This window comes from Galeopterus variegatus, unplaced genomic scaffold, assembly GCF_000696425.1.
Source record: "Galeopterus variegatus unplaced genomic scaffold, G_variegatus-3.0.2 Scaffold294, whole genome shotgun sequence".
NCBI classification, from domain to species: Eukaryota; Metazoa; Chordata; class Mammalia; order Dermoptera; family Cynocephalidae; genus Galeopterus; species Galeopterus variegatus.
The window spans coordinates 225738-252254 of NW_007726405.1; the positions used below are offsets into that span (position 1 = coordinate 225738).

Consider the following 26517-nt stretch of genomic DNA (forward strand, 5'->3'; position numbering starts at 1 on the left):
GCGATCCGTTGCCGGACACGGAAAAAGACAAAAGACAAAAAAAAAAAAAAAAGAAAGAAAGTTAGCCCATTTCGGGCCGGCCCGGTGGCGCACTGCTACAGTGCGCTGCTCGGGAGTGCGGCGGCGCTCCCGCCGAGGGTTCGGATCCCACATACAGACCGGTTCCCGCTCACTGGCTGAGCAAGGGGCAGGCGCAGCACCGAGGGTTGCGATCCCGTTGCCGGTCCCGGTCCGGTACGGGCGCGACACTGAGGGTTGCGGTCCGTTGCCGGACACGAAAAAAGACAAAAAGGAAAAAAAAAAAAAAGAAAGCCCATTTCATACCAGCAGTACAGACCCCCAACAGAAGGAGTGAAGGTGGCTCCATCAACTAGTGCTAGAAGCTTCATAAACTTACAGTGTCTCTTCTTCCCACTGTCAAGATAAGACTGCCAACAGGTTTTCATCCGAAAGCTGACCTTATAGCAACCGTTTCCCTTTGTGTGGGAGGTGGGTGAATCTACACATCCATTTCCTAAATGTTGTCATATAAATGGGTTTTTTTTGTTTTTTTTAAGAAGATGACCGGTAAGGGGATCTTAACCATTGACTTGATTTTGTCAGCACCACGCTCTCCCAAGTGAGCTAACTGGCCATCCCTGTAGAGAGCACTAACATTTATAAAGCAAATGTATTTCACAGGGCCTATTTTCCAAAGCCCTGTAGTCTCAGGTTTAGCCTAACCTTTTGGAATTACATATAGAAATGTTAGCCTTGCAAAAGACAGCAAACTTTCCTCAGGCTAAAGTCTTTGTAAAACAGCAAAGTTGCTGGCTCAAGGACAGACAAGTTACTTGATTGATATGTAAGATACTGGGGAAATTGCTGTAGGGAAAAACAGTATTTGCTAAGATCAAGTTTTTGTTGGTGGATGGCTCAACCTTTTGTAAATTGCACTATGGAATGTCACTTTGCTTCTTTCACTGATGTTTCCAGACTCTATTGTTAAACTATACTTAGTTATAACCCCACCTATGTTCTTTTCCTGTAACTTCCTGGTCTGGAGAATAAATGTGGGGAGAGAACCCTAGTTTGTGGTTAATTTCCCAAGGAAGGAATGCCTCTCTCTTGAGGGCTCTAGGAAATTAACCCCTTTGGGGTTTCTCACTGCTCAGAAGAAATGGGCTTTGAGTAATCTTTTGTGGCTTCTTCACCCAGGGGAAGAGAGGTGATAAATCCATGTGAGGCAAAGCAACACATCCCTATATAGGGATCCGAATCTGCGGCCTTGGTGTTATCAGCACCACACTCTCCCAAGAGAGCCACGGGCCAGCCCCTAAATGGGTTTTTAATAACATCCTTTGAACAAAAGAGCCCCCCAAATCTGGCACGATCAGATGACTTGCATACACTACTGTCTATTAGCTCATTCTGTCTACTGCCCACGAACCCCTGCCTCTGACAACACTGTGTGACTCATCACATAAATGAAGCGCTAATGTGGCTTCTGAAAATCTCCTTCATACCTTTTTCGAGGAATCAAGTGATACCCCATAGAAAGTTCTTGCTGAGTTCCTATGAAGCCTCAGTACCTCTATCAGGTGTTATTTAAGAAAACACAAGTTTAGATAGAATAAATTTAAAAAGTCAAAACTTTGCAGATAACAGACCAAAATAAAGAAGGTGAAGTGGAGAGAAAAAACTTCACATAGACCTTTTTAAAAAGTTCACTACACAGTCTTTTATTTCTAGCTTAAAACAAATATTTAAATTATTAGGGAAATATTTACAGGATTAATGACATTTTAAGTCAGCAGACTGGATGTGAAGGGTGTTTGGTGCCCCTTGTTGGGACAGGATGGGACAGGTCACATGACCTTCCTGAGAGGCCCCAGGTCATTTGCCACAGTCAAGGAGAGAACCAGTCACCTGATGGCCTGGCCCAACCAACAATGAGAGACTATCAGAGATGTGCCATAGCCATTTTGCTAACAAATAATTATATGCCTTTTTAGTGTTTAGAGAAACCTTAATTTTTCTGGGCTACCTCTGTAGAAATTATTCTAGAAACTTGTATGATTTAGAAAATTCTTAGTTTAAAGAAATAGAAAAGCTTGTCTCCTTCATGAGACCCACTGTCTCTCACTAGGCACTGACAACCCTTTTGGAAGTGGGAGTACAGAGTGCTGGTCTCGAAAGTCCAGACAGGAACATCAGCAGCTTCACTGACTCAATGGCCTGTTCCTGGGGCTTGGCAGACTGGACCAGCGCTTTGGCTCAGTGTTTGGAGAACATCTTCTGGCTCCTTTTCTGGAAAGGAAATGATGGACACAGAGTCCCAGGCATCATCATTTTGTGAGCTGTCCTTGTCCAAGGCCTCTAAGACGGGCTGAGCTGGGTCCCTTAAATACTTAAAAAAGTTGAAAACCAAAATCGTCATTAATCAGTTCAATATACCAGACCTTTTACTTTAGTTTTCACCGGTGTAGTTATGTTTTATTCAGGTTATCACTTTATTCTGTCCACCAGTGGAACAGCTTCTAATACTTGAATACCCCTTCACCCTTCATTCCAGTAATAACTTTAATACGAATCCGAGGGCCAACCGTGCTAATATGCTGAAAGTGTAAAAGGGCATAACTCAGGAAAAGCAGGTTCTCGCTTGCTGCTTTCAGTGAAGGACGGTAGATTATTAATCCTAAAACGTCTCTAAAATGGTAACTTTTCAGTGAAGGAGGAAACAGGGTTTCTTGCTTAGCTGTGATGGGGAAGAAGAGGGAGAGCTGACAAGCACTGTTCTCAGCCGCTCCTTCCTACCGGGGTTTCCATGCACAGCAGGCAGAGAGAGGGTCTGGGCGTGAAGCCCTCGGCCTGGTGCAGCCCTGGATGGAGGGTGTGGGGGTGTTAGGAAGCGGAGGTCCTTAATGTATAGGGACGGTTTGCGGCGCTTCACTTTCCCTTTTGCTCCTGCTTAGGCTTTCAGCTTAGCCATAAATTCACCACGCCACCAAGAACCTAGTGCCTAGCTCTTGGAAATGCTGAAAAATACCGAAACACAGCAAGCGTATAGCTGACTGATGAAAAGAGGAGTGAAACTGAATCGTGTGCACTTGTGAAACCTCAGAAATATAAGTGAAACATGATTCATTATTCTCATGCATATTCAGAGAACTTTGGTAGACATTTTTCACATTTTCCCAAAAAAGAGAACTGAAAGACTGTGTTTTAGATTCATGCCCCAGAGGAAATTCAGTTGTTAGGGCCCAGCTGGTAGTTCTACCCTGAGAGAGATTATTATGCAAGTAAAATTCTGAGACCCACTGAGAGCTGTTATTTAGTGACAATATTAACTAGGAGGCTCTAATAGGGAATTTAAGGCTTCTGTAATTCCTATAATTCCTGTGTCCTCTAAATACATCGTGATGGATGAAGGAACAAGAACTATAGTTCTTTTTAGAAGCACCAATGTTTTTACAGACCAGGACCTTGTCTAACATCTATTCATTTTAGATATAACAAAGCAAGATTCTGTTTCTAATATCTTTACTCTGAGTTTACTGAAAAATAATGTAAAACCTCTAGAAGCAAATACTTTTAAATGTTTTTCTCTGGGCCGGCCCGTGGCTCACTCGGGAGAGTGTGGTGCTGAAAACACCAAGGCCCCGGGTTCGGATCCCATATAGGGATGGCCGGTTAGCTCACTGGGTGAGCGTGGTGCTGACAACACCAAGTCAAGGGTTAAGATCTCCTTACCGGTCATCTTTAAAAAAAATAATAATAAAAATAAAAATAAATGTTTTTCTCTGGGCCGGCCCGTGGCTCACTCGGGAGAGTGTGGTGCTGAAAACACCAAGGCCCCGGGTTCGGATCCCATATAGGGATGGCCGGTTAGCTCACTGGGTGAGCGTGGTGCTGACAACACCAAGTCAAGGGTTAAGATCTCCTTACCGGTCATCTTTAAAAAAAATAATAATAAAAATAAAAATAAATGTTTTTCTCTCAGCTAGCCTCTGATCCTAAGAATGTCCTGACCGTGTCCTCAGAAGACCCAACCATCTCCCAGCGCCTCTGGGGCTGGGACTGTGCAGGAAAACAAGACTCCACGAGACCCATCCCACTTTTCTTTCTCAAGTCCTTTATAATATGCTAGTGACATCCTCTGAGCACTTAGTGTACAAGGCCTGGTGCTCACAGCTCTGGGTGTGTTTACTCTTCCCTAGAGTTCTCCCGAGTGCACTGTCTGTCCAAAGCTCATGTATACTCTTGGTTCCTATCTCTCTTTCCTTTATGAAGGTGAATGTCCAGTTTTCGCATCTGCCAGTCCAGCTTTGCTGGGGGCATTCTCCAGAAAGCAGAGGACTGACGTGCTGCCTCAGAGAGGGACCTACTGCAGCCAATCTCCTGGCCATGACAAGCCAGATCACCTTTTTGGTCAACTCAGTGACATTCTTTAAAAAAATTTTTGTGTTGTGATAAAAAAACATAAAATTTACCACGTTAACTATTTCTAAGTGTATAGTTCAGTAGTGTTAAGTACATTCACACTGCTGTGTAACCATCATCACCACCCAATTCCAGACCTCTTTTTATCTTGCAGAACTCAGAACTGAAACTCTGTACACATTGAACAAAAACTCCCTACTTCCCCCTCCCCCAGCCCCTGGCTACCCCATTCTACTTTCTGTCTCTATGAATCTGACTACTCTGGGTATCTCATATAAGTGTAATCAGACAGCATTTGTCCTTTTGTGACTGGTTTGTTCTACTTAGCATAATGTCTTCAAGGTTCATCTATTTTGTAGCAGGTGTGAGAATTTCCTTCCTTTTCAAGGCTGAATAATATTCCATTGTGTATATATACCACATTTTGCTTATCCACTCATCTGCCAATGCACACCTGGGTTGCTTCCATGTTTTAGCTATTGTGAGTAATGCTCCTGTGAACATGGTATGCAAATAACCCTGTACCATTTTTAACTCAGATCTCTGTGTCCATGGCTTTGTCCATTCCTGCACTCTTAGGGGTTTCCAGAGGGTAGTGGAACACTGACGTGTCTGCCACTTAGATGTGTGCACACATACCTCTTCTATTTGTGATGGGATGCTTGGTGGAGAAAGAAACCAGTATTTAACCAGGCCTCTACGTTTCAGGACCAGGGAGAAACAGGCCCCTGACAGTACCAACAGCCCTGAAAAGATCCCCACGGAGATCAGAATGACTTGTTGAAGCTTGGTGGAGGCTAAAAGATGACATAAAAGTGGACAAGATGACCATCACGCACATGACACAAACATCAATTTTTCATCACCCATTGCTTAAGGAGTATTCATGTCCCAGTAAAATGGACAGATCCCTTCCCCCTCCCCACCCCATTTCTTAAATTAATACCTAGTGAAGGCAATCCTGTAATGAAATAAAGCTGATGTTAGCTGTCTGGGTTTTTGCTCTTGTAGATCTCAGCACAAGCTCATTCATTACACCTGCAGTTAGGTGTTTTCTTTTTACCCCCTTCTCTCTGGGGTCTCCCCACTCCCACCACCTGTCACCCAATAAGCATTCCCAAATTTCACTATTTTGGGGGTACAGTATTCTTTTCCCAGCTCAGAAAAGATATAAGAAGGTATATTTTACCGTCTGCTGTTGTTTCATAGCAAGATGTGTTGCTTAAAAGCCCAGGTGTAAGGATATTTTTCATTATCCAAACCAGTTGTGCCTCGACTTGTAAACAGTATACTCTGAAGGGTTTTAAATCATCCAATAAAATGGTGTTCCTCCTGGAATGGTCTTTAAACTATTTAAAAACACAACCACATATAAATCACCCAAATAGACACAGCCCAGCCACTTCTGTCTTTCCCATTGTTTCCTCAAATTCATGGTGAACAATCAAAGAATAACAAGGTGCCGTTTAAAGAGTTCCTGGCTTGGGGTTGACACATTTTACAAGTGAAAGGTGTTGAGTAGCATGATGAACGATGCTGGGGGCTTTACAGCTGTCTTTCTGGTTGTGAGGTCTTGGAGGGCCGACTGCAGCAACTGGAATTCAGCAAATTCCAATTTCTAGGGTAACATTTTCTCCTTTAATATTAACATTTTGCATTTAATGGTTAATCTAGTCTAGACACCTCAAGGGAGTCAAGAAACAGAGAAGAAATTATTCTAAGAAATAATGTTCCTTTAATTCCCAACCTGCTTCTAGTTTAAACTGAAATGTGCTGATTCCTCCTATAGTTTTGGTCAAACTGACCTAGGAACTTATGTCATCAGGAGGCAGTTGGGCCCCCAAACTGGAGGACTTTTGTCCCCTCTCCAGTCTCCTGCTACTGCCCTTGCTTGGGCCTTGTAGCTTCCACACCGGAGTCACTCCAGTCTAAAACCCCTCACTCTCATCCTGGATAAAGTTGTTATTGTTTCATAGGGAAACAAGAAAAAGATATGTTATGGCAACATAGGATTTCTTGTAAAGGATTGTTTTCTAACTTGGAGATACAATAGCATCCACTATAACCACATGAAATGGTGGTACAACATACTTTCAAAAACATGGAAAGACGAAGCTGCTATATTGTTGACTACAATCGAGAAGCTGATCAGAGGGCAGAGAAAATATGCGGCCAGAGCTCCCATCCTGTCTCCTGCATCTCCAGCACCATGTCTGATTCTTCCAGTTGACCCAGATCTTGAGCTCTGATTTGGGGAAATGACTTTCCCCCGCCATTCCCAAAATGCTAAGAATCTGTCCTCCAGTGAGTTTTGCCCCCCACAATGTTTTATACTCACTATAAAGAAGTGAAGAGAAAGTGCAAACCTAAAGTATGTGGCAGAAAAACATGATGGTAAAGAGCAGGGACCCCGAGCCAGATGTCTATGCTTTGCCAGCAGTTAGCTGCTGACCTTGGGCAAGTTACTTAACCAGCTGGTTTCCCTCTCTGTGAAACAAGTTGGTATAAAGATTAAATGAGATGATGTCTCTAAAATGCCGGGCCCACTGCTGAACACGAACAAAGCTTTCGATAAACCTAAGCTTGTATTATTACTAAAAATTATAATAAGTTCACATAGATAATAAAAGCCCATTAAATGCAGCTGGGGTAATTGGGCACTGGAGATGATTTAAGGCCATGTTTTTTCTCTTGTACTACCCAGGGCTGACGAGGCGCCTTTGAGCTGGTGCACCTCTGTCAGACTTATCGCCTGCCACAGCCCCTCACATGGCTTCCATTTCTGACCCATTGCAGTTTTGCACATGTGCCAAGCCTTCTCATACTTGTAAGTACTTCCCCCTGGAATGCTCTTTCTCCTTCCAGTACATTTGCCATCTACTCACATATGCCCTCTTTGCAAACTGTTCAAACCACTCACATAGTTAAAGCTTGCAGACCCTAGTAGTGGATTCCCTGTTGCAGAAACAGGCCCACTAAACCCTCCCCCAATCTCCAGAGTGTGGCAAAGGCATCATGAGCAACGCACCAGCAAAGTCTGGACCCCAAACAACGAGAATGATATAATACCAAAGAAGGGCTTTTCAGATCGATCTTGTGGAGGAAGTGTCAGCCCAGTGAGTAGAAAAATAGATCTTGAAAAGAAGGATCAAAGTAGGCCCAGGGCTCAGACTTTCCAGAGACAATGGGATACCCTGTTCTCCTTGCCCATATTAAAGTTTTCTTTCTTTTGCTAAATCAGAAACTCCAAAGAAAAGAAAATCAAAACAAAGAAGAAAAATGCTCTTGCCTGTTGGCTTCCTGCTTTTTCCCAGTAATGAACATAGTACTCAAAAGTGGCCAAGGAGGAATCGACGTCAAAGGGAGGGGAGAATCTGACGATAAGGGAGCCTTCTCCGCGGGTCACCCAAATGTTTTCTGGAGGCCCGACGGTGACTGAAATAGAATGACAAACACAAAACCATACATATGCATACAGTCACATATATGTGTATTATATATAATATATATATAGTGTGTATATATATAAACACACACATATTTATATCTGTAGATGCAATGAGGTTGCACTCAGATGCACAAGACTATGAGAGGCTGCTCTGGACATGAGATTTACTTGGAAGTAAACCTCCAAGTGGAACATGGGGTCCTTGCAGCAGTCCACATGGTGCTGAGAGCTGGCCCCTCAGGAGACAGCTCAGGAGCGAGAGGCCAGATCACAACGGGCAGGTGTGGGAGCCTCCCTGGCTGAAGGCCCCCTGACCCCTACCTCTTGTAGCAACTCTATAGGAGTTGTTTCTAAGGTCCCAGCAAGAGACATGCCCAGTTACAAGAATCACCGTATTAAGCAGATCCCAGAGATATGGCTATCTACCAGGTATTTAAGATTGTCCCAAATGAGATGCAGTTTACCAAACAGGGGTCATTTGACCATAAGCAATGCTGCCTAGTAACATGGTTGATATGATGCTTTTATCAGATTTCCAGAGTGGATGGTTAACCAAAGTCAACTTTTCATGCAGAGGGGGAGAAGATTTTGTTAGCCACTACCTACTACGTATAAAAATTCCAATATAAACGAGCAAAAGTGGTGTTTAAAAACTTCTAGGTACCTTTGTCTCCTAGCTTCTTGTAATACCGTGTTTGAATATAATAACTGAGAAATGTTGCCATGGAAAGTCTATTTGTTAAAGCTTTTCATATAATTCACAGGTAAGCCAAGGACTCTGACTCAGAAAGGGCTATAGATGAAAGGTCACAGCATTTTTCAAGTAAGCACGTGCACTATAGAATTAACCAGAGAAACTGATCAGAGTACAGGTTGGGTCCTCCAAGTTCTAAGAGGCCTATCTCTCTCTCTTTTTTTTTTTTTCTTTTTTTGACTGGTAAGGGGATTGCAACCCTTGGCACGGTGTGGTCTGCACCACGCTCAGCCAGTGAGTACACCAGCCATCCCTATATAGGATCCGAACCCGCGGCCTCGGTGCTCCCAGCACCGCACTCACCTGACTGGTAAGGGGATTGCAAGGGGATTGCAACCCTTGGCACGGTGTGGTCTGCACCACGCTCAGCCAGTGAGTACACCAGCCATCCCTATATAGGATCCGAACCCGCGGCCTCGGTGCTCCCAGCACCGCACTCACCTGAATGCGCCACAGGGCCGGCCCCACTAAGAGATCTATCTCTACACATTTTGAGCAAGGAGACCATCGTATCACTGTGAACAGTCATGTATTCATTTCCACGCTTTCCCTGGGCACTCCACTCACTATGGTCTGGCCAAGCTTATCAAAGCTTAGTGCAAAAGAACTAGTTCCTACAGGGTTTGCACCTGTGCCCTCTGATTTATTTGCTCTGGTGGAGGCGCTAAGTCCAAACAATGCTGAGACAGAGCAGAGTCAGGGCTAGACCTGGCCCTCTACCAGCCAGAACGCTGTTAGCAGATTGGCTGCTAGTGACAAAAAGCTCTTTCATGAAACCTGCTCACAGACACTGGTACACACATTCTCCAGCTTCCCCTCCCACAGCTCTGTGAGCAGAGCCTGACCTGGCAAACGCTGACCTGCAGGGCCTGACCGCCTCTGCAGGCCTCTTGCCTCTAGGACCCTGACAGGAGAGGTCATGGCCACATGGGCGCCAGCGCCCACTCATCACTTCCTGGGGAAAGGCCAGTGCTCACAGACCTGTCCTTCTGAAGAGAGTCCAGGGTCTGGAATCCGATATCAATCTGAAAAGCCTCATCAAAGTAGGTAGGAAAATACCTACCTTCTCTCAAAGCTCTGTGACTCGATGGAACAATGAATAACTGACCATGGCAGCTTCTAGGCAACATGGACTTGATATGCATGTTCACACAGATCTGTGTAAGGTTATCCCCACTTCATGGATGAGGAAACTGATGCCCATTACTTGCCTAGAGTCCCCAGCCAGTACACAGCAGAGCCAGGATATGAACCAAGGTTTGTGTGATGCCAAAGCCACCTGCTCCGACACCTTCTCATTCCTCCGTGTGTAAACCATTTTCACATTGGCTACTAATTCTAACTCCACCAGAAGTGGTGGAAGTGGACTGCTGCCTCAGACTTTGCAGGCAAGGGGGCAACCCAGCTGGTGGTTAACTAAGAACATCACTGTCAACTCAGGCTGAGAGCAGTAGCTGACTGACACTGGCCCAACTTTTGCGACAGGTCCCCCTTCTGTTACCATCTCTCATCCCCTCGGCAGTGGCGATAACTATCATTACTTTTTCTTTTACTCCTAATTCCTACTTAGGTGACACTTTATAGCTCAGATGTGTGCTGGTTCTCTACCCAAGGACAAATGACTTGTCCACAGTAGATGACCAGCCAGCAGGGGCTTCCCTGTCTTCTATGTTTCTGTCCCTCACATCAGCTAGTGATTTTTTAAAAAAACTTTCTATTACAGAAAATTTCAAACTCATAGAAAATAGAAAGAAGAACATAACAAATGCTCATGTCCTCATCACCCAACTTAATCAACCCTCAGCTCATGGCCAATGGTTCTTCTTCTGTGCCTAAACACTTTGTCCTCCCACTCTGTGGATTATTTCAATCATTTTGAATGAATCTAAGACAACACATTATTTCAGCTGTAAATACTTCAATATGTACCTGTAAAAGACAGGACCCCTCTTTTCCCCCCATTTTTTCTTTGGTGATAAAATACAGATAACATATAAAATTTACCACCTTAATCAGGACCCCCCCCTTTTAAAAACAACAAAATTAATTTTTTTGCTTTTTTTGTTTTTGGCAGCTGGCCAGTGCAGGGATCCAAACCCTTGACCTTAGTGTTATGAAAAAACAACAAAGTAAATTAACAATAATTGCTCAATATATCAAACATCTAGACGGTGATCACATTTCCTCAGTTATCTTTTTTTTTTTGAGCAGCTTTATTGCAATATAACCGACATACAAAAAATTGCACATATTTAAAGTGTCCTTAATTGTCTTATACTTTTGTTTAGTTTGAATCAGGATCTGAATACATTGTGCATAAGCCACAGACATTGAAGAAACATCTGGCACAGATGACCATATGACAAATAAATCATTGAAGACACAAATGTAGAAACTAGTATCAGAGGGTTCTTCTTCCTCTCTCCAATACCTGGAGACACATGGGTTCATTCAATCATTTAACAAATATTTACTGAATACCTACTATGTGTCAGGCACCGTTCAAGGCTGAATGAAAGTCTTTCTTCAACATAAAAGAAGTTGTGCCGAACAGGTAAGGATAATCAGGGAAGCCAATATGCTAGTGTCTGATCTAGCACAGACGTCAGAAAACTTTTTCAGTAAAGGGCCAGAGTTCCTTTATAAGCCAGACAGTCCCTGTTGTAACCACTGGGCTCTACTGTTGTAGTGTGAAAGAAGCCATAGACAATACATTAAAAGAGGGGCATCACCATGTTCCAATAAAGCTTTATTTAAAAAAACAGGTGGTGGGCCAGATTCGGCCCTCAGGTTTGCCGACCCCTGGCGTAGCAAATCACACTTCCCTAGCATCAGCCTCCAGGGTCGGTGCTTGGGTTTGACCATCCTACCCATCTGTCTGCTGCGGAGGGGCAGGACTGAGGTGCATAAAATTGATACTGCTCGTTGAAGAGGTAAGTGAAGAAAACCTGGAAAGTATAAAGGAAGTTTTATACTCAAGTTCTCTTACCATTCCGATAGTGTTGAAACCAAGGCAGTGTCACCCAGGCAGAAACGAGTTCTCCCAGCTCAGCCCGAACACGTAAGGAGACATTGAAATGCATAGGGAAGCCCTTTGTGAGGCCGGCTGCAGTGAAGTCACACTTGGTTGCTGTGATCTGCATACAGTTCACCTCTAAAAACTTGGTGTCGCACCACTGACTCTCAGGGCTGGAAAGGAAAAACAGGATTTTAATTCACAGAGTTCTCTCTGCTTCATGCACACTAGTTTCCCCAGAACTGATTCTTTAAAAAAACTTTTTTGAGATACAAGGATACTTCAAAAAGTTCGTGGAAAAATGACATTAAAAGATAACAAGAATCTTTCCATGAACTTCTTGAAGACCCCCTTGTATAATTCACATACTGTATAATTTACCCATTTTAAAGTACAATTCAATGGTTTTTAGTGTATGTACAAGGTTATGCAACCATCACCACAACCAATTTTAGAACATTTTCATCACCCCAAAAACAAACCTGGTACCCATTAGCAATCACTCCCCATTTTTCTTCATCCCCATCTGCATCTCCCCGAGCCCTAGGCAACCACTAATCTACTTTCTGCCTCAACAGATTTCCCTATTCTGAATGGAATCATACAATACGATCGCTCTTTTGTGACTGGTTTCTTTCACTGAGCATGTTTTCAAGGTCCATCCATGTTGTAGCACGTATCAGTACTTCACCCCTTTTAATGGCCAAATAATATTCCCTTGCATGGATAGATCACATTTTGTTTATCCTTTCATCAGTTGTTGGGGTATACAGTAACTCTATGTTTAACGCTTTGAGGACTTGCCAGACTGTTTTCCAAAGTCGCTGCACCATTTTATATTCCCACCAATAATGTATGAGTTCTAATTTCTTTACACCCTCACTGATACTGAATATTATCTTTTAGATTAGAGCACTCCCGGTGTGTGTGCAGTGGTATATCATTGTGGTTTTGATTTGCATTTCCCTGATGAATATTGATGTTGGGTATCTTTTCATGTGCTTATTGGCCATTTGTATATTTTCTCTGGAGAACTGTCTAAATCCTTTTTCTATTTTTTAATTGGGCTATTCATCTCTTAATTGTTGAGTCATGAGAGTTCTTTATATATTCTGGATATGAGTTCCTTATTGGACATATGATTTGCAAATATTTTCTCCCATTCTATTCCACAACTGATTTTAATGCTTTGAACTCGGTCTCTGTAGCCTATGTCTTAGGAATGATACTGTGTTAATGCAAACTCCACCCATGTGTTCTGCTGGTTTGGAGTTTGTTTTCACCCCATAGCTGCCCATTTAAAAAGGGTTTGCCTCACCCATATGAAAAGCTTGCTAAATATGTGGCCATACATCCCTGTGACAGTTCATTTCCCAGAGTCCTCATACCACACCCCCTCCATGGGACCGTAGTCCCCAGCTCTGACTGCTGTCCTTGTCTTATGTGACAGTCTTCAGAAAAGCCACAGAGGTGGCTGCTAGGAGCCTGAGTGGGGACAGTGGAAAGTATCCCCTTTAGGACAGCAACTCTGGCCTAGAAAGCAACAGATCCCTGCCTGTCCCCACTGCCACCAGCTTTCATACACCACGCATGCTTCTAAGTGTACCTCTGACCCTGACTGAGATGAATCATCTATCAAAGTGGCAAGTGACAAGCTGGAAGACACTTCAAGATGCATGGTCAGGACTTCTGTGGAAGATGCCCACCATATACACATACAACCCAGCCCCGGGGTCACAGACTCTAATGGGGAGAGGGATCCCAAACCACAGGCACCTCCTCTCAGATGGGGGTGGGGGGCATGCTCTAGAAGGGGTAAGTGATTTCATTATCAAGGTATACAGATACTTAAAGCTACTTTGACCTCCTCCCTGCTGTTGAACTTGGGTAAAAGTCTCCCTACATCTCAAAGGCTCATTCCCTGATTCACCCAGGAATTAACCACTCGTGTTCGGCCACCTCCCCTCTCCTCCAACCTTGCCACTTTCTCGAATTAATTTTTAAAAATTTCCCAGAAAAGGGCCGGCCCAGTGGTGCACTGGAGAGTGCGCCGCTTGGGAGTGCGGTGGCGCTCCCGCCGAGGGTTCGGATCCCATGTGGAGACTGGTTCCCGCTCACTGGCTGAGCATGGTGCGGGTGCGACACTGAGGGTTGCGATCCCGTTACCGGTCAGTAAAAAAGACAAAAAGGAAAAAAAAAAAATTTTCCCAGAAAAGAGATTTAAGGGGGAATGAGCCATCCAAATTTAAATGACAGCTGACACACGAAGGCGAGCAGTTTGGGAAGGAAGAGTGGCTAAGGAAGCTGCCTCCCCATTTGTTTGCAGAGGGTAAAAACAGGTAATGGTGGTCCCATCTAAGTGAATAATGAAATGAACACAGCCTTAATGTCATGGCAATGCCCATCGCTGGACCCCCAGCCTCTGGCCCTAGAAAGTCATCCTGGCTCCTCCCTGCGATGAGCCATTCTGGATTCCTCTGCTCCAGAACATGTCTCATTTTCAAAGCGACCCTCGTCGTGAGGAGGAGCATCACACAGTGGTTCAACCCGTGGACTCCAGAGCTGATTACCTGGATTCAAATCCCAGTTACCTAACTTCTCTGCTCCTCAGCCTCCTTATCTATAAAGCAGGGTAAACCACAGTATCTGCCTCCCAGAGTAATCGAGAAGGTTGCATGACTGGACATCAGGAAAGCACTTATGCCAGGGCCTGGTGCCCAGTAAGCACCAAGTAAGTACTTCTTAAACAAGCACAACTGTACTTCTACCTTTTGGGATGGGATCTTTGAGTCAGTACTCGGCAAGTCTTCCACAGCTGTCCTCCCTCTTCCTACTCACCCACACTGAGAAGTTCTGGTCCTCTGGCCTGCCCTGCCCTTGCCTTTTGGGACTGAGACCCAGAAGTGCCTGTGGTGGGCTTCCCTTTCAGGAGAGACTCAGTTCAGTGTGATGCAAAGACAGGGCCTCAGGGCCTTGTGCCTGGGACCAGGCGGGGCCTCCCCGATGATACCCTGAGCTCTCCTCTGAGGCAGAACTGAGGTGGAAGCCACCCTTCCACCTCAATCTAAAAGACAGTGAGGCAGCCATCACCCTCCAAGAGCACTGTGAGCTGCTCTTCCTCACATGCAGTGCAGGGCCCTGCTCACTGCCACCCCTGGCCACTGTCCAGTCTCTGTTAGGTCACTTACAAAAATGATAAATAAGTTTTTCCCCTTTGACCCAGCGATCCCTCTTCTAGAAATGTAACAGAACAATCCGAGACGATTTATATATGAGGACATGACTTAATGAGAGTCACAAGCTGTCAACTTGCTACACCCATAGGCAGGGAAAAGTTGCACACGTCATGTGCAATACCTCACATAATAAAACAGAACAAAAATGTTTACACAGAGATAATCCCATGGAAGAAAATGCTCACACCCTTAACAACATTAAGTGAAAAGGAAAAAAAAAATGGAAGCAGGACCCAAAAGTGTAATACAGTTTGTGTTTCGTTTTCACACACACACACACACACACACACACACACACACACACACACACACATTTTCAAATAAGGGCACGCGTTTGAAAAAAAGTCTAGAGAGACATACACTAAAATGAGGATGGTGATTATCCTTCGAGTGTAGGACAAGTGGTTATTTTAATTTTATTCTTTCTACTTTTCTGGGTTCTCCAGATTTTCTATAAAACATGTATTGCTATTAAAATCAGGAAAAAATAAAATAAAATAAAGTTTTTTGAGAAGACTGGGCTCGCGGGTTTAAGAGTGAGCTTGCCACAGGCCAGATGAGTATGAACTGGGAAGGGGTCTGCTGCTGACTCTGCATTTTCAAGGAAAACCTCAAACCAGGGTTCGGATCTTTTTTGTTTGTTTGTTTTAAGTAAAATATCTAGATTTCTGAGTGTTAACAACTAATTGAAAAAAAAAAAATACTGGGGGCTAACAGCCTGTAGGCCACTATCTGCAACCTGTGACTTAAACTTTAACTTCTCCCACAAAGCACTCCATGTAATTTAATTTTGGCTTTGCTACTGTGACTGTCAAAAAAAACCCCAAAAGCAAAAAAACACAAACGCACCATTATTTACAATTATAGTAATGCTTTACGGTAGAGAAATAGAATGGAAAGTTTAAAATTAATAAAAAGTGCCAAAAGTAAAGTATCTAAAAGCAAAACAAAATCAGCGTCCGTCTTCCACCGTGAAATCTACACGGGGGAAAGAAAACAGCATTAGCCTCAGTTTCAGCTTTTAGTGACCCCTCAACTTTTTCTAACAGGGGCATTCACTTCACCTTCACCTCTGCTACTTTTACTAAAACCAATCTCTATCCCTGAAAACATCTCTACGAAATGCTTTCTGAAAAGAAAACAAAGTGAAACATGTTAGTCTATGATATGAAATTCTGTCAAAGGCTTTTTAAAAAATTCAATGAAGTTTTTTCTAATATTTAGAGGTGCAGTGCCTCTGTCAACGCACAAATGTACTTCCCCGTTCAAGACTAAGGAACGCTGGTCAATAAACCAGCTGTGACTTCCTCTTACAGAGATCCTCGCATTTAGCTCTAGGATGTTGTGTTTACTGTATACCGAGTGTAGGGCCAACTTCACAGCACGTGACCTGTGTGGTCCCTGAAGACCCCACTCTTAGAAGTGTATTTGGTTTGATGCTCTGAGGCCGCAAATTCTGATATATATTTTTTTACCACTACTCTAAAGATGAGGAACAAATTCTGATATATTTTTGAGTAGGGGCCCCACATATTCATTTTGCACTGGGCCCTATAAATTATGCAGCCAGTCCTGTCGGATTGTTCCATTTAGGTAATTTAAAATTACTAGAGGAACAGATAAATGTGATTTGAGATAACTCTCAAACCCCAGTTTAGGGCCGGCCCCGTGGCGCACTCAGGGAGAGTGCAGCGCTTGGGAGCACAGCGGCGCTCCAGCCGCGGGTTTGGATCCTATATAGGGATGGCCGGTGCGCTCACTGGCTGAGCGCGGTGCGAGCGACACCACGCCAAGGGTTGCGATCCCCTTACTGGTCACAAAAAAAAAAGGACAAAAAAAAAAAAAACCAAACAAAAAATCCCCCAGTTTAGCATCTGTTCAGCAAAGATTGTTAGAGTGGATGCTTAAGGATGAAAATGAAGTCATTTGGAAACCCACTCTAACAACTCAACGGCCTGTATTTTTTCCATGTTCCCTTCCTGTTCTTGACCATAAATACATTCCAAATTTTACACAGTTGCAACTTCTACCAGATGACATATAAATATCTTTTTGGTGGTTAACTAATAGTTCAATCATAAGTAAGCTTGCCATAATTTGCCCTGTCTCTACTAATGGATATAAATATAAACTTCAATGTATATGTTCATAGAATAGTTTTTGTTTTTTTTTCTGATGGGCAGATGGTTGGATTATCTACTTAAAAATAGCATGGACATTTCCATGATTCTTTAAATGCTTAGTAGAATTACTTTCCAAAAGGGCTATGCTAATTAATTGTGCAACAGGTAGCATGTGAGCATATATCAACCACATTCTCACAAGTGCTGAATGTTACCATTTCTTTACATTTTGTTTATTTAACAGTATAAAGTGATAGCCAATAATTTTACCTTAATCTTTACTTAACCTATTTAACAAGGTAAACAAATAATAACTGAGGACTTAGGTTTTGCCTGTCTTCTTTCTATATGTGTTTATATTACAAATCAAGTGTTGGCCACCTCTGAAAAATCTTGAAAAGAAGGTGAGAGATAGAATGAGGGGGCCAGAATAATATACAAAATGGAAAACCCATTGAGAAGCTGAGAATTCATTGTAATTAACTGATTACATTTCTAAAAGCTGCCTCTTGTCTTTCCAAGAACGGAAACCATTTTTTTTAACAACCCTCCTCCTGAAACCAATAAAAGAATACATTTTCAACAAATCAAGAAGCCATGTGGTTGGTTAGACAGCAGAGTTCTCTGACAGCAGCACTGTCTAAGCCTTGAGATGAGTGGGAGGCTGTGAAATCTCTGTCCTTGGAGAGTTTAAAAGTACAAGAGGCTTCCCACGGATTTGATTACAATCCTGCTAAGAGGCAGTAACTAGTAGCTGGCCTATGGTTCCATACGACTCCCCCTCAAATCTCAGCAAGGACGTCAACAGAAACATCTGGCTTACTATTTATACTGCACCCGGTAGACCACCGGCCTCGTGTCATTGCGCAGGGACACCGGCTCCCAACTCAGAACCTGCTCGGCATTGTATAGGTGAATCTTTGGGTGTTCAGGAGCAGGAAGCTGGGAAAGAGAGTCTTGAAAGGGACAGAGAATAAGGAAGGGGGAGGGGAGGGAGAGAGGGAAAGGGAGAATGCAAAAGAGAAGAAAAATCCATTACAAAAATATTTCAATGCACATTACCAAAGTCATTCATACGACTCAGTTTTTGTCAACGTGCAGAAATGGTATTATCAGTTCTCCCTGGGCATCCCCTTCCGCCCCCAACCTTTGACTACAAGATGGCACTATAGACACAGTCAGTGGGAAAAAAGATGTACTTGGGGCCACCTTTCCACCTGCAGGTTCCTGTTGTTAAAAACAGGTCCTGGGCACTAGCATCTGGCCGGACTGGGAACCCAGTTCTACCATTAGTAAGTGTGTTTGACTCTGGGCAGGTTATTTAACCTGTCTGAGCCTCAGTTTCTTCTTCAGGAATAAGGGATCAATAATAGTACACCCTGTAGGGCTGTGGTGAAGGTTCAATTGGTGGCATGTGACATGCATTAGCCCTAGATTTGGTACAAAGGGAGTGTTTGGTAAACCTCCACAAACACATGTGCACACACGTGCACACACACAAACTTCCCAAATCAGGCATACAAAGCCCAAAGGTACAAAGGAGGGCGAGAGCTGTCTTCTAGGTTTCATCACAGTTGCCCTGTTTCTCAAAGACCCCAGCGTCACAATCACTGGGTATCTGGTTAAAATGCAGATTCCGAGGCCCCACTCCAGACCAGGAAATCTGCATTTTAAACACAGTTTCCAGCTGATTCTTATGCACTTTACAGGACTGGGCCAGAAATTGAAAGCATGGGAGCCTTTTCTCTAGAAATAAAGCAAAATAACACTTTCTCTGGTTGAGAGATTAAGGAGAAACTCCTAGAAGGTAAAAAGAAAAGTTCAAAAAACACGCTGTTCCAGAATTCAAAGCAGGAAATTCAAACCACACATTTTCGGTAAATGTATCTGACCTTGAAGAACAGGGCTCAGATCAGCCAATAGCCTGGCTGCCAGCTCTTCTAAAAGACACATTGCTAAGGGTCTGTGGCCACATGTCTACTTACATAATGCCCATTGTCTCCACATCTATGAGCTCTGGCTGACCTTCATTCTGGATCCTTATTCAATCAGCTAACCAACACTTCTGATTCACGCCAGGCCTCACGACAACCCAGGCCAAAGGCAGACAGGCAAAGTCACGTGGCTGGAGGCAGACCCATCTAGCACGCTGTGGCTGCTGTGACGTAGCAGTTTCCAAACTGGAGCTGAAACCTGAAGGCCTGACACAGGGAGGACTGTGTAGAGCCCCATGGGGTGAGTGCTTGATTAGGGCTGGGCATGCACCAAAGAATCTCACAGACTTCCTTTTACTGCCTGTATTAGGTTCCCATTTCTGCTGCAACACATTACCACAAACCTAGAGGCTTGGAACAACCCAGATTTATTATCTTACAGTTCTAGAGGTCAGAAGTTTCAAATAGGTCTCACTGCCTAACATCAAGGTGTCTGCAGGGCTGCGCTTCTTCTGGAGGCTCCCAGGGAGGACCTGTTTCCTTGCCTTTCCAGCTTCCAGAGGCTGCTCACCTTCCTTGGATTGTGGCCCCTTCCTCCAGCAATGTAGGGCTGAGTCCTTCTTGGGCTGCCACCTCTCTGGTGCCTCCCTTTTCCATCTTTCAAGGACGCTTGTGATTACACTGGACCCACATGGCCCAACAATCCAGGATCATCTCCCCACATCGGATCCTTAACTGAATCAAATCTGCAAAGTCATGTCATTTCCTGGGGATTAGGATGTGGACATCTTTGGGGACCATTATTCTGCCTTCCCCACTGTCCCTTCACCACCTCCCATCTCTGGGGAGAAACCAGCAGGAATAGTTTCCCTCTTCACTGTCCCCCTCCTGACACCCCCTTCTCTCCAATTAAACATTTCGCTGAGAAAGGAAGCACAAGGCACCAGGGGTGACAAGGAAGGGCTTCCTCCCCACGACTGACATGTGGAGCAGCAGAAAGACATCTCTGCCAGAGGCGGAGCTTCCAGACCAGCCTTCCACGATCTTCAACTTTCATTTTCCTGAGGTGTGAGAGGGACCCACACAATACGTGAGTTTCTTGGAATCCCCTATCTCACCACATTCACAGGAGAGAATGAGCCTCAGAGCTGTGGACTCCTCAGGGAAGTGCCAAAAACTGCCCATTCAATGAGAAGCGCTTTATAAAACTGCCCTCTTCACACCTCAGAAGGCCTGTCCTCACACAGCCTCACCCTTCCAGTTCCAGCCACATGGCCCCCTGGCTGCTCCTGGGCCACGCTGTGCACACTCCCTCCTCGGGACCTCACACTTGCCTTGCTGTTTCCTTTCTCCTTATACCACCGATCTCTCCCCCACTCCCTTCAGATCCCTGCTCAGGAGCTTCCTTATCAGATAAAATATCCAGAGCAGAGGGTAAAGTGAAAACCACCCTCCAGACTCCCTGTTTTTGGCTTTGACTTTTCTCCAAGGTACTCTTCACACCTGAGTCCTTTATTTGCACCAGTTAGGAGCATGAATTCCAGAACTAGACTGCCTGGACTCAAAGCCTGCGTTTGACACTACCTTGTTGTAGGTCTCTGGGCAAGATATTTGTGCCTCAGTTTTCTCATCTGTAAAATGGGAATGGTAACAGTACATCCTTTGTAGGGTTGTTATGTGAAACAAACGAGTTAATTTTATGTGCAGTCCTGGCACCCGTAAGCACTACATGATCATTGCCCCTGCTCATTTCTTGCGGCTTACTTAACAGTCTCTCCTGGGAGTCTAGAGCAGTGAGCCCTGGGAAAAAAGGTGGTGCTGGATTTGGGGCTGTTTCATCCCCAGTGTTTGAAATGTAGGCATTCGAGACTTGGTGAATGAATGGTGTCCTTAGCTTTGCTTTCATCCACTAGAAACGCACAAAGCTCAGGCCCTCTTTCCCCTTCCACCTAAAACTTTCCCTTTTCTTTGGTCTCAGAGGCTGGCGCAGAGGGTGGATGGACAACTGTGGACCATGACTTATCTGGATGGCTCTTAAGAGTCAATATATTCAGGGCCATATACCTGCTGTCAAGGTGCTGACAGAGGCTTGTGGGAAGAGAATAGGATTTACAGACAAAGGGTCTCAGCTGGAATCCTGATCCTTCCACCTACAGCCACAGAATCCTGCCAAGTCCCCACCTGAGCCTCAGATTCCTCATAAAACTCTCCCAAATGCAAGACCATAAATGAAAGGCAAACTGGACCCTGTTGTCTAAGTGTCATTTTTAAGATGTGAGTATTTCAGGGTGTCCTGATTCCCCATGAATGGCTGCTTCTGCAAGAGCCGAACAGCAACTAGCTCCCCAGACCCCGCCCTCAATGACCACCAACAGGTGGCCCCGTGCCAGGCACAGTATTCAATAGTTCCCTCCTGGTCATAGGCAGAATGGTGGCCCCCAAAGATGCCTCCTGTGAATATACTGGGTTACACAGCAGGGGGAAATTAAGATGGCAGATGAAATTTAGGTTCCTAATTAGATGACCTTAAAATAGGGAGATTATTCTGTAATATCTGATAGGACTAACGTAATAACAAGGGTGTTTCTCTAGAAGCTGGCAAAGGCAAGCGAATGGATTCCCCCGGCTGGCACCTCTAGAAAGGAACGCAGTCCTGCTGACACCTGGACTTTCACCCAGTGTAACCAACATCAGACTTCTGACCTCCAGAACTGTAATATAATAAATTGTTGTTTTAAGCCACTCAGTCGGTGGTCATTTGTTACAGCAACAACAGGAAACTAACACAGTCCCCATAGGGGGCCACCAGGGCTTCAAAGACACCCCAGCTCCTATAAGATAAAAGTTCACAAACCTTAAGAGGGTGTACAAAGCTCCACTCTACCTTCTCCATGGTCTTTGGGACAATGACTCGTAAACTATTAATGGTAAGAAGAGATAAACTAGGTGTAATGACATGTGACCTTGGCACCCCACAACCACAGCTCCTACTATCCCTCCTTCTGTCCCAGCCCATACCTCTGATCCACCCTGGATCCAGGCATTTGACACTTCATACATATTTAAGAATAGAATATGCTGGGTCTTACCAGCATAGTTTGGTTAACACACATCACACACAGATAATAAAATAAAATACAACTAACATTAAATTAATCATTTAATCTTGACAACCAAGGACCAGCCCTTCAGGATCGTTCTGTGTGGGGGGCATTATGATGAAAATCAATGATAATGAACATCAATCATCTCAACTTCAACACCCTGCAGGTGAGGAGAAGTAAAAAACCATTCCCAAGATGCTCTCTTCAGTAAATACTAGAAATCATGTTATTTACCTAGATAGTTTGTCTCTTCTTACAAAGAACGGTTTTCCTTTCTTGGGAATGAAATGGAGATATTATCTACTGCAAAATAATGGTTGAGAAAATTAAGAGAGATAATGTATACAAAGTGCTTAGCACCTTGTCTGACCTAGAATAGTGGCTGAATAAATGGTGCTGTGATTATCACTGATAAAGTTAGCCAAAAACATTCCAGCTACGTGACAGTTTCAATTGCTAAGATTAAAGACAAACAGGAGTTTAGTAATGTACATTCGTTTGCAATGGTTTTTATGTTATTGGGGCTTTACTGTCTTTCTCAGTGGTCTCTAAGCACATTAAAACCTTTGGATATTCAAGTCAGTAAATAATAGTAATAAAATTCTGTTTCACAAGTACACATCCAATCCACTGGAAAAGTAAGCAGCAGCTACTACAATTACAAGCAGAAGCCTTAATTCTTCAACACTCAGGTAATTAACTAAAGAGTCAGTTTGCACTTTTGTGCTGTTGATTACATTTTCTGTCTACAGCAAATGGCCACCAATTAACAAAACACTGCTACAAACTGTGTCAGGTCCAATATTTTATATTTGCTACCCTTATAACAACTGTAAGGGGTAGATATTGTAAGTCTCTCTTTTAAAAATCTATTTCTAGCCATTGCCGCAGCCATCATGCTGAAATGAAAGAAGCAGAATCAGCAGCAGCTGGCACTGCTGGAGCAGGAAGAGACTGGAGGTGGGAAGGACGGTGTCCCATGGGACCATCCAGCCCTCTAGGCCCTGCCCCCAAGGCCAAAGGAAAGCCCAACGACCCCACGTCAGCTCTTCACAGGGGTCCTCCAAGATCAAGGGCACTGAGGATTCCACCACTTCTCAGTCCCCCACCTCCTTCCTGGGATAGAGGCCCAATTTGGGAAGGCTTCACCCAGGTCTGGCCCATATGGTCGCTGTTGGTGGGGGATCAACACTGAACCTCCTTTTCCAGGGCCAGGCCATGGGAGTCCCTCCAGGAAACGCTTTCACAAAGAGCAGAGAAACCCTCAGAGGCTCAAAAGCTGGTCTCTTATCAAGAATACATGTCCACCCGAGGGTGACCCCCAGGTTAGGGAAGAAAAATCCACTCACCCTGTCTGCTGACACTTCCAAAAAGGGCCACTGTCGATAAGAGGATCTCTGTGCCTTCTACCACCCATGTGTCAAGGGATCTCCTCTATGACTGTGTCTTCCCATCCAGGCTGGAAGGAGCCCTCTGTGACCAAGTGACCATGTATGTCCCTGTGGCCCTGTGATGGCTACTGCGAGGCTCTTCCACCCAACACCCTCAGCCGCTAACACACCCACCCTCATCTGTAATCTCCCCCGTTTGGGGTCCAGAGTTGCATTTTGTCACTGGGGCGTTGTGTGCACGCTTTCTTCTGGCCCAGTCTCCAGAGACTCACCTTTGGGACCCTGTCTTTGGTCCCTTCATTTGCCTCCTGGATATCCTCCCCCCTTGCCTGTGACTGCTGAGCAGGACACCTGTTTGGTGCTGCTTCTTGTGCACCTGTCCACCTGTCCCCCAGTACTGCCCTTGGTTCCTGAGAGCCCTGGAGCGGTTTGCAGCCATTCTCTTTTTCTAGCTGCTTGTTTCAAGTCCTTCTTATGTGACACCCCCTATCCCTGATACTGTCAGCTGCTCGTGGAACTCACCAGGTTGTTTGATTTGGGGTTAAGTATGGGTGACACATACAGTTACTCCCTGAAAGGCCATTCTCCTTGCTCCTGGATTTCGTAGTTTCTCTGTCAGTAGCACAACTGCCACCACTACAGTCTGTGATCACTGTGCTGTGGGAAACTGTGTGTCCCCCTGCAGACTTTCTCCGTGTCTGTGGCATTTCTGTGACTTCCCAACACTAGAATAAGTTTTTCAGCTGAAAGGAGTGCAGGTCTTGGTGCGCTCTGGACTTTCCCCACTTCCCAACACAGGAGGATTGTGAAACCTTCCACAAGGCTGCCTTCCTGGTCCTGCCCATCCTCCTGCTGTCGGTTATTCCGGGTCTGAGAGGCCCCTGAGACGTCTTGTAAAGCCTCCGATGGGCCTACCCTACCTGGCTCCTCCCCAGCCCGTTTTATTTCATTTTTTTTGTGGCTGGCCACAGGGATTGAACCCTGCACCTGGGTGTTATCAGCACCACGCTCTAACCAACTGAGCTAACCGGCCAGCCTCCAGCCCATTTCAGTTAGACCATGTCATCGTGAGGCCACCAGCCCTTTCCTTTCATTCTGTGAATCTCCACCAGGCCTCTCTTTGGGTGGAACCTGAACAGTACTGTCGCCTTCTTTCAACACTCTTCCTCTACATCCCCAGCATAGGTTGTTTTCTGTGAAAATGGCAGTGAACAGGTTCGGTTTTGCACTGGCCCTGAGAAGATGGGTTGGGAGTTGTGTGGGTAAGAGGAAGGGATGAGAGCCATTGGAGAACTGAGAATCAGTTTTTTTTCTTTTTAACTTTTTTTTTTAATATTAGTAATAAATGCAGTGGAACAAGCACTTTCTTTAAAAATAAAGTAAAATTTGTTTCTAATACTCATTTTTTCCCTTCTGACCATAAAAGCAAGTAATTTCATGATTACTGAAGGACACATGTAAGTTATGGAAAACTGTGGAAACTTTTCTACTATCCACTTACCATATAATCATTGTTAATATTTTGGCTTTGTGTTTTGACTAAAAAAGGGTTCCTTTTAAAAATATCCCAGTTTTTTAAAAAAATTGTTTAGTATGAAAATTTTCAGTCGCTAAAAGAGATTAGTATAAAATGCTACTACTTTTCAAAGGATCTATGGATCTAGTTTACTTTCAATGCACCATACAGACCAAAACTTTTGTAGAATACAATAAAAGTTAATTGTTAGAAAGATGGACATGCACCTGGATGCTGTGGCAATGTCAAATTGTAAATTTTCTAAATCCTTCTCTCAACCTGTGAACTCATCACAGGTAAGTTACAACAGTGCACAGACACCACTAGTCAGTGCCACACTCTGAGTAGCATTGGTATAAAGTTACCACTTCTTGCCCATCGCACAGCTTGGGCAATTACCAAATTTTACCTGAAGGAGGCCTAGGGAGGGGGCATACATAAGTTGTTCAAGACTTGAAGCTGGGGAGCAGTAGAGACAGGATTCAAACCTGTTTGGTCTGGCTCTCATGGAAAAGGGTTAACCACTTAACCAGGGCACAGACTTATAGGCAAGACTCTCCATATAAAGGAGATATGGAACTTAAAGGCCTTTGCATGGGATGCTGGTAGAAGAACCAAACCTCCACCACCACCTTATGACTTCTAATGGGAGACTTCCAAATTCTTGAAACTGTTTAAGTGCTATCCAACATGTTATATCAGTTTCTCCATGGGAAAGAACACAGAAAAACACAAACAGATATATGTGCACAGAGAATGACGCCTTTGTCATTGCGGTTTTTTTTCTTTTCTTTTAGTTTTTATGTTTGGCTCATAAGTATGGTCAGTGTCAGAGGTAAGCAGGAGTCTAGGCCTAGTAATGGGCCTTCTGGATGGGAGCAGAGCTGGGATAAAAAGCCTGGTTCAGCTGACACCAGTAATGGCGGGGGGACCCGACATTTCTGGGTCTTGCCCTGAATGCCTTTCCTCATTTACATCATCCTGGCGAACTGACTATCTAGATTTCATACCCAGTATCAAACACTCCCCGGCCAAAGTATGAATTGAGTCCTGGTCATATGTCCAAGATGGATGACCCTGCCCCACGGCTGACTTCCATAGCACGAAGCTGCAAGGTAGACTGAGTCCAGCTTCCAGCTCAGGCCGCGGGAGAGGGCAGTCCAGGCACAGCCTGGTTCAGACTAGCCAGGGTCAAGAATCTATGGCCAGCAGAGGCGGCCCTTTCTTGAGTCCTGGATTCGTTTTTCTCTTTTTTTCGTTTAGAGAAATTCGGAGACTCGAGCTGCACTCAGTTTCCCTGCTCCGGCGGCTCACGGGATAGGGGAGGGCGAGCGGCAGTGTGTCCAGCTTCATGAAGCGGCAGTGTGGGTGTCCCCTTCCTGGGAGGGACGTCCCAGGGGCCAGGACGCGGCTCCCTCCTGTCCTCCAGCTCCTTGCCCAGAGGCTGCTTGGAATTCCCCGCCGTCCACCCCCACCCGCTGCCGGCACCCTGCAGACCCCACCCGATCGGGGCAGCCCTCGGAACCCACCCGCTGCAGTGGCGCCCGCGCCCTGCCTCGGCGGTCCCCCGCCC

General features: G+C 44.8%; 1 protein-coding gene and 1 pseudogene across 1 annotated transcript; one reads left to right on the forward strand and one right to left on the reverse strand.

The window, feature by feature from the left end:
* Window positions 1-1694: 1694 nt before the first annotated feature.
* Window positions 1695-19006, reverse strand: IFNGR2 (interferon gamma receptor 2 (interferon gamma transducer 1)). Its single transcript, XM_008567118.1, has 7 exons — window positions 18985-19006; window positions 17823-17955; window positions 11614-11813; window positions 7712-7857; window positions 5612-5771; window positions 5062-5219; window positions 1695-2389 (listed from the first exon to the last, which is right to left on the reverse strand). Exons 1-7 carry the CDS (start codon window positions 19004-19006, stop codon window positions 2210-2212), a joined length of 999 nt encoding a protein of 332 aa, XP_008565340.1. The 3' UTR covers window positions 1695-2209.
* A 3161-nt stretch (window positions 19007-22167) lies between these two features.
* Window positions 22168-23477, forward strand: LOC103586005 (annotated as a pseudogene).
* The last annotated feature ends 3040 nt before the right edge of the window (window positions 23478-26517 follow it).

Bases quoted from the DNA above. Each gene is read 5' to 3' on its own strand.
- IFNGR2 (XM_008567118.1), bottom strand. From the start codon at position 19,006: ATGTGGAGACAATGGGCATTAT. The intron at 7,858-11,613 runs GTAAGAGAACTT...ATTCTATTTCAG, and splicing joins GTTTCAACACTATCGGAATG to TCACCGTCGGGCCTCCAGAA. The intron at 5,220-5,611 runs GTAAAATATACC...GTCATCTTTTAG, and splicing joins CTATGAAACAACAGCAGACG to CCTCCACCAAGCTTCAACAA.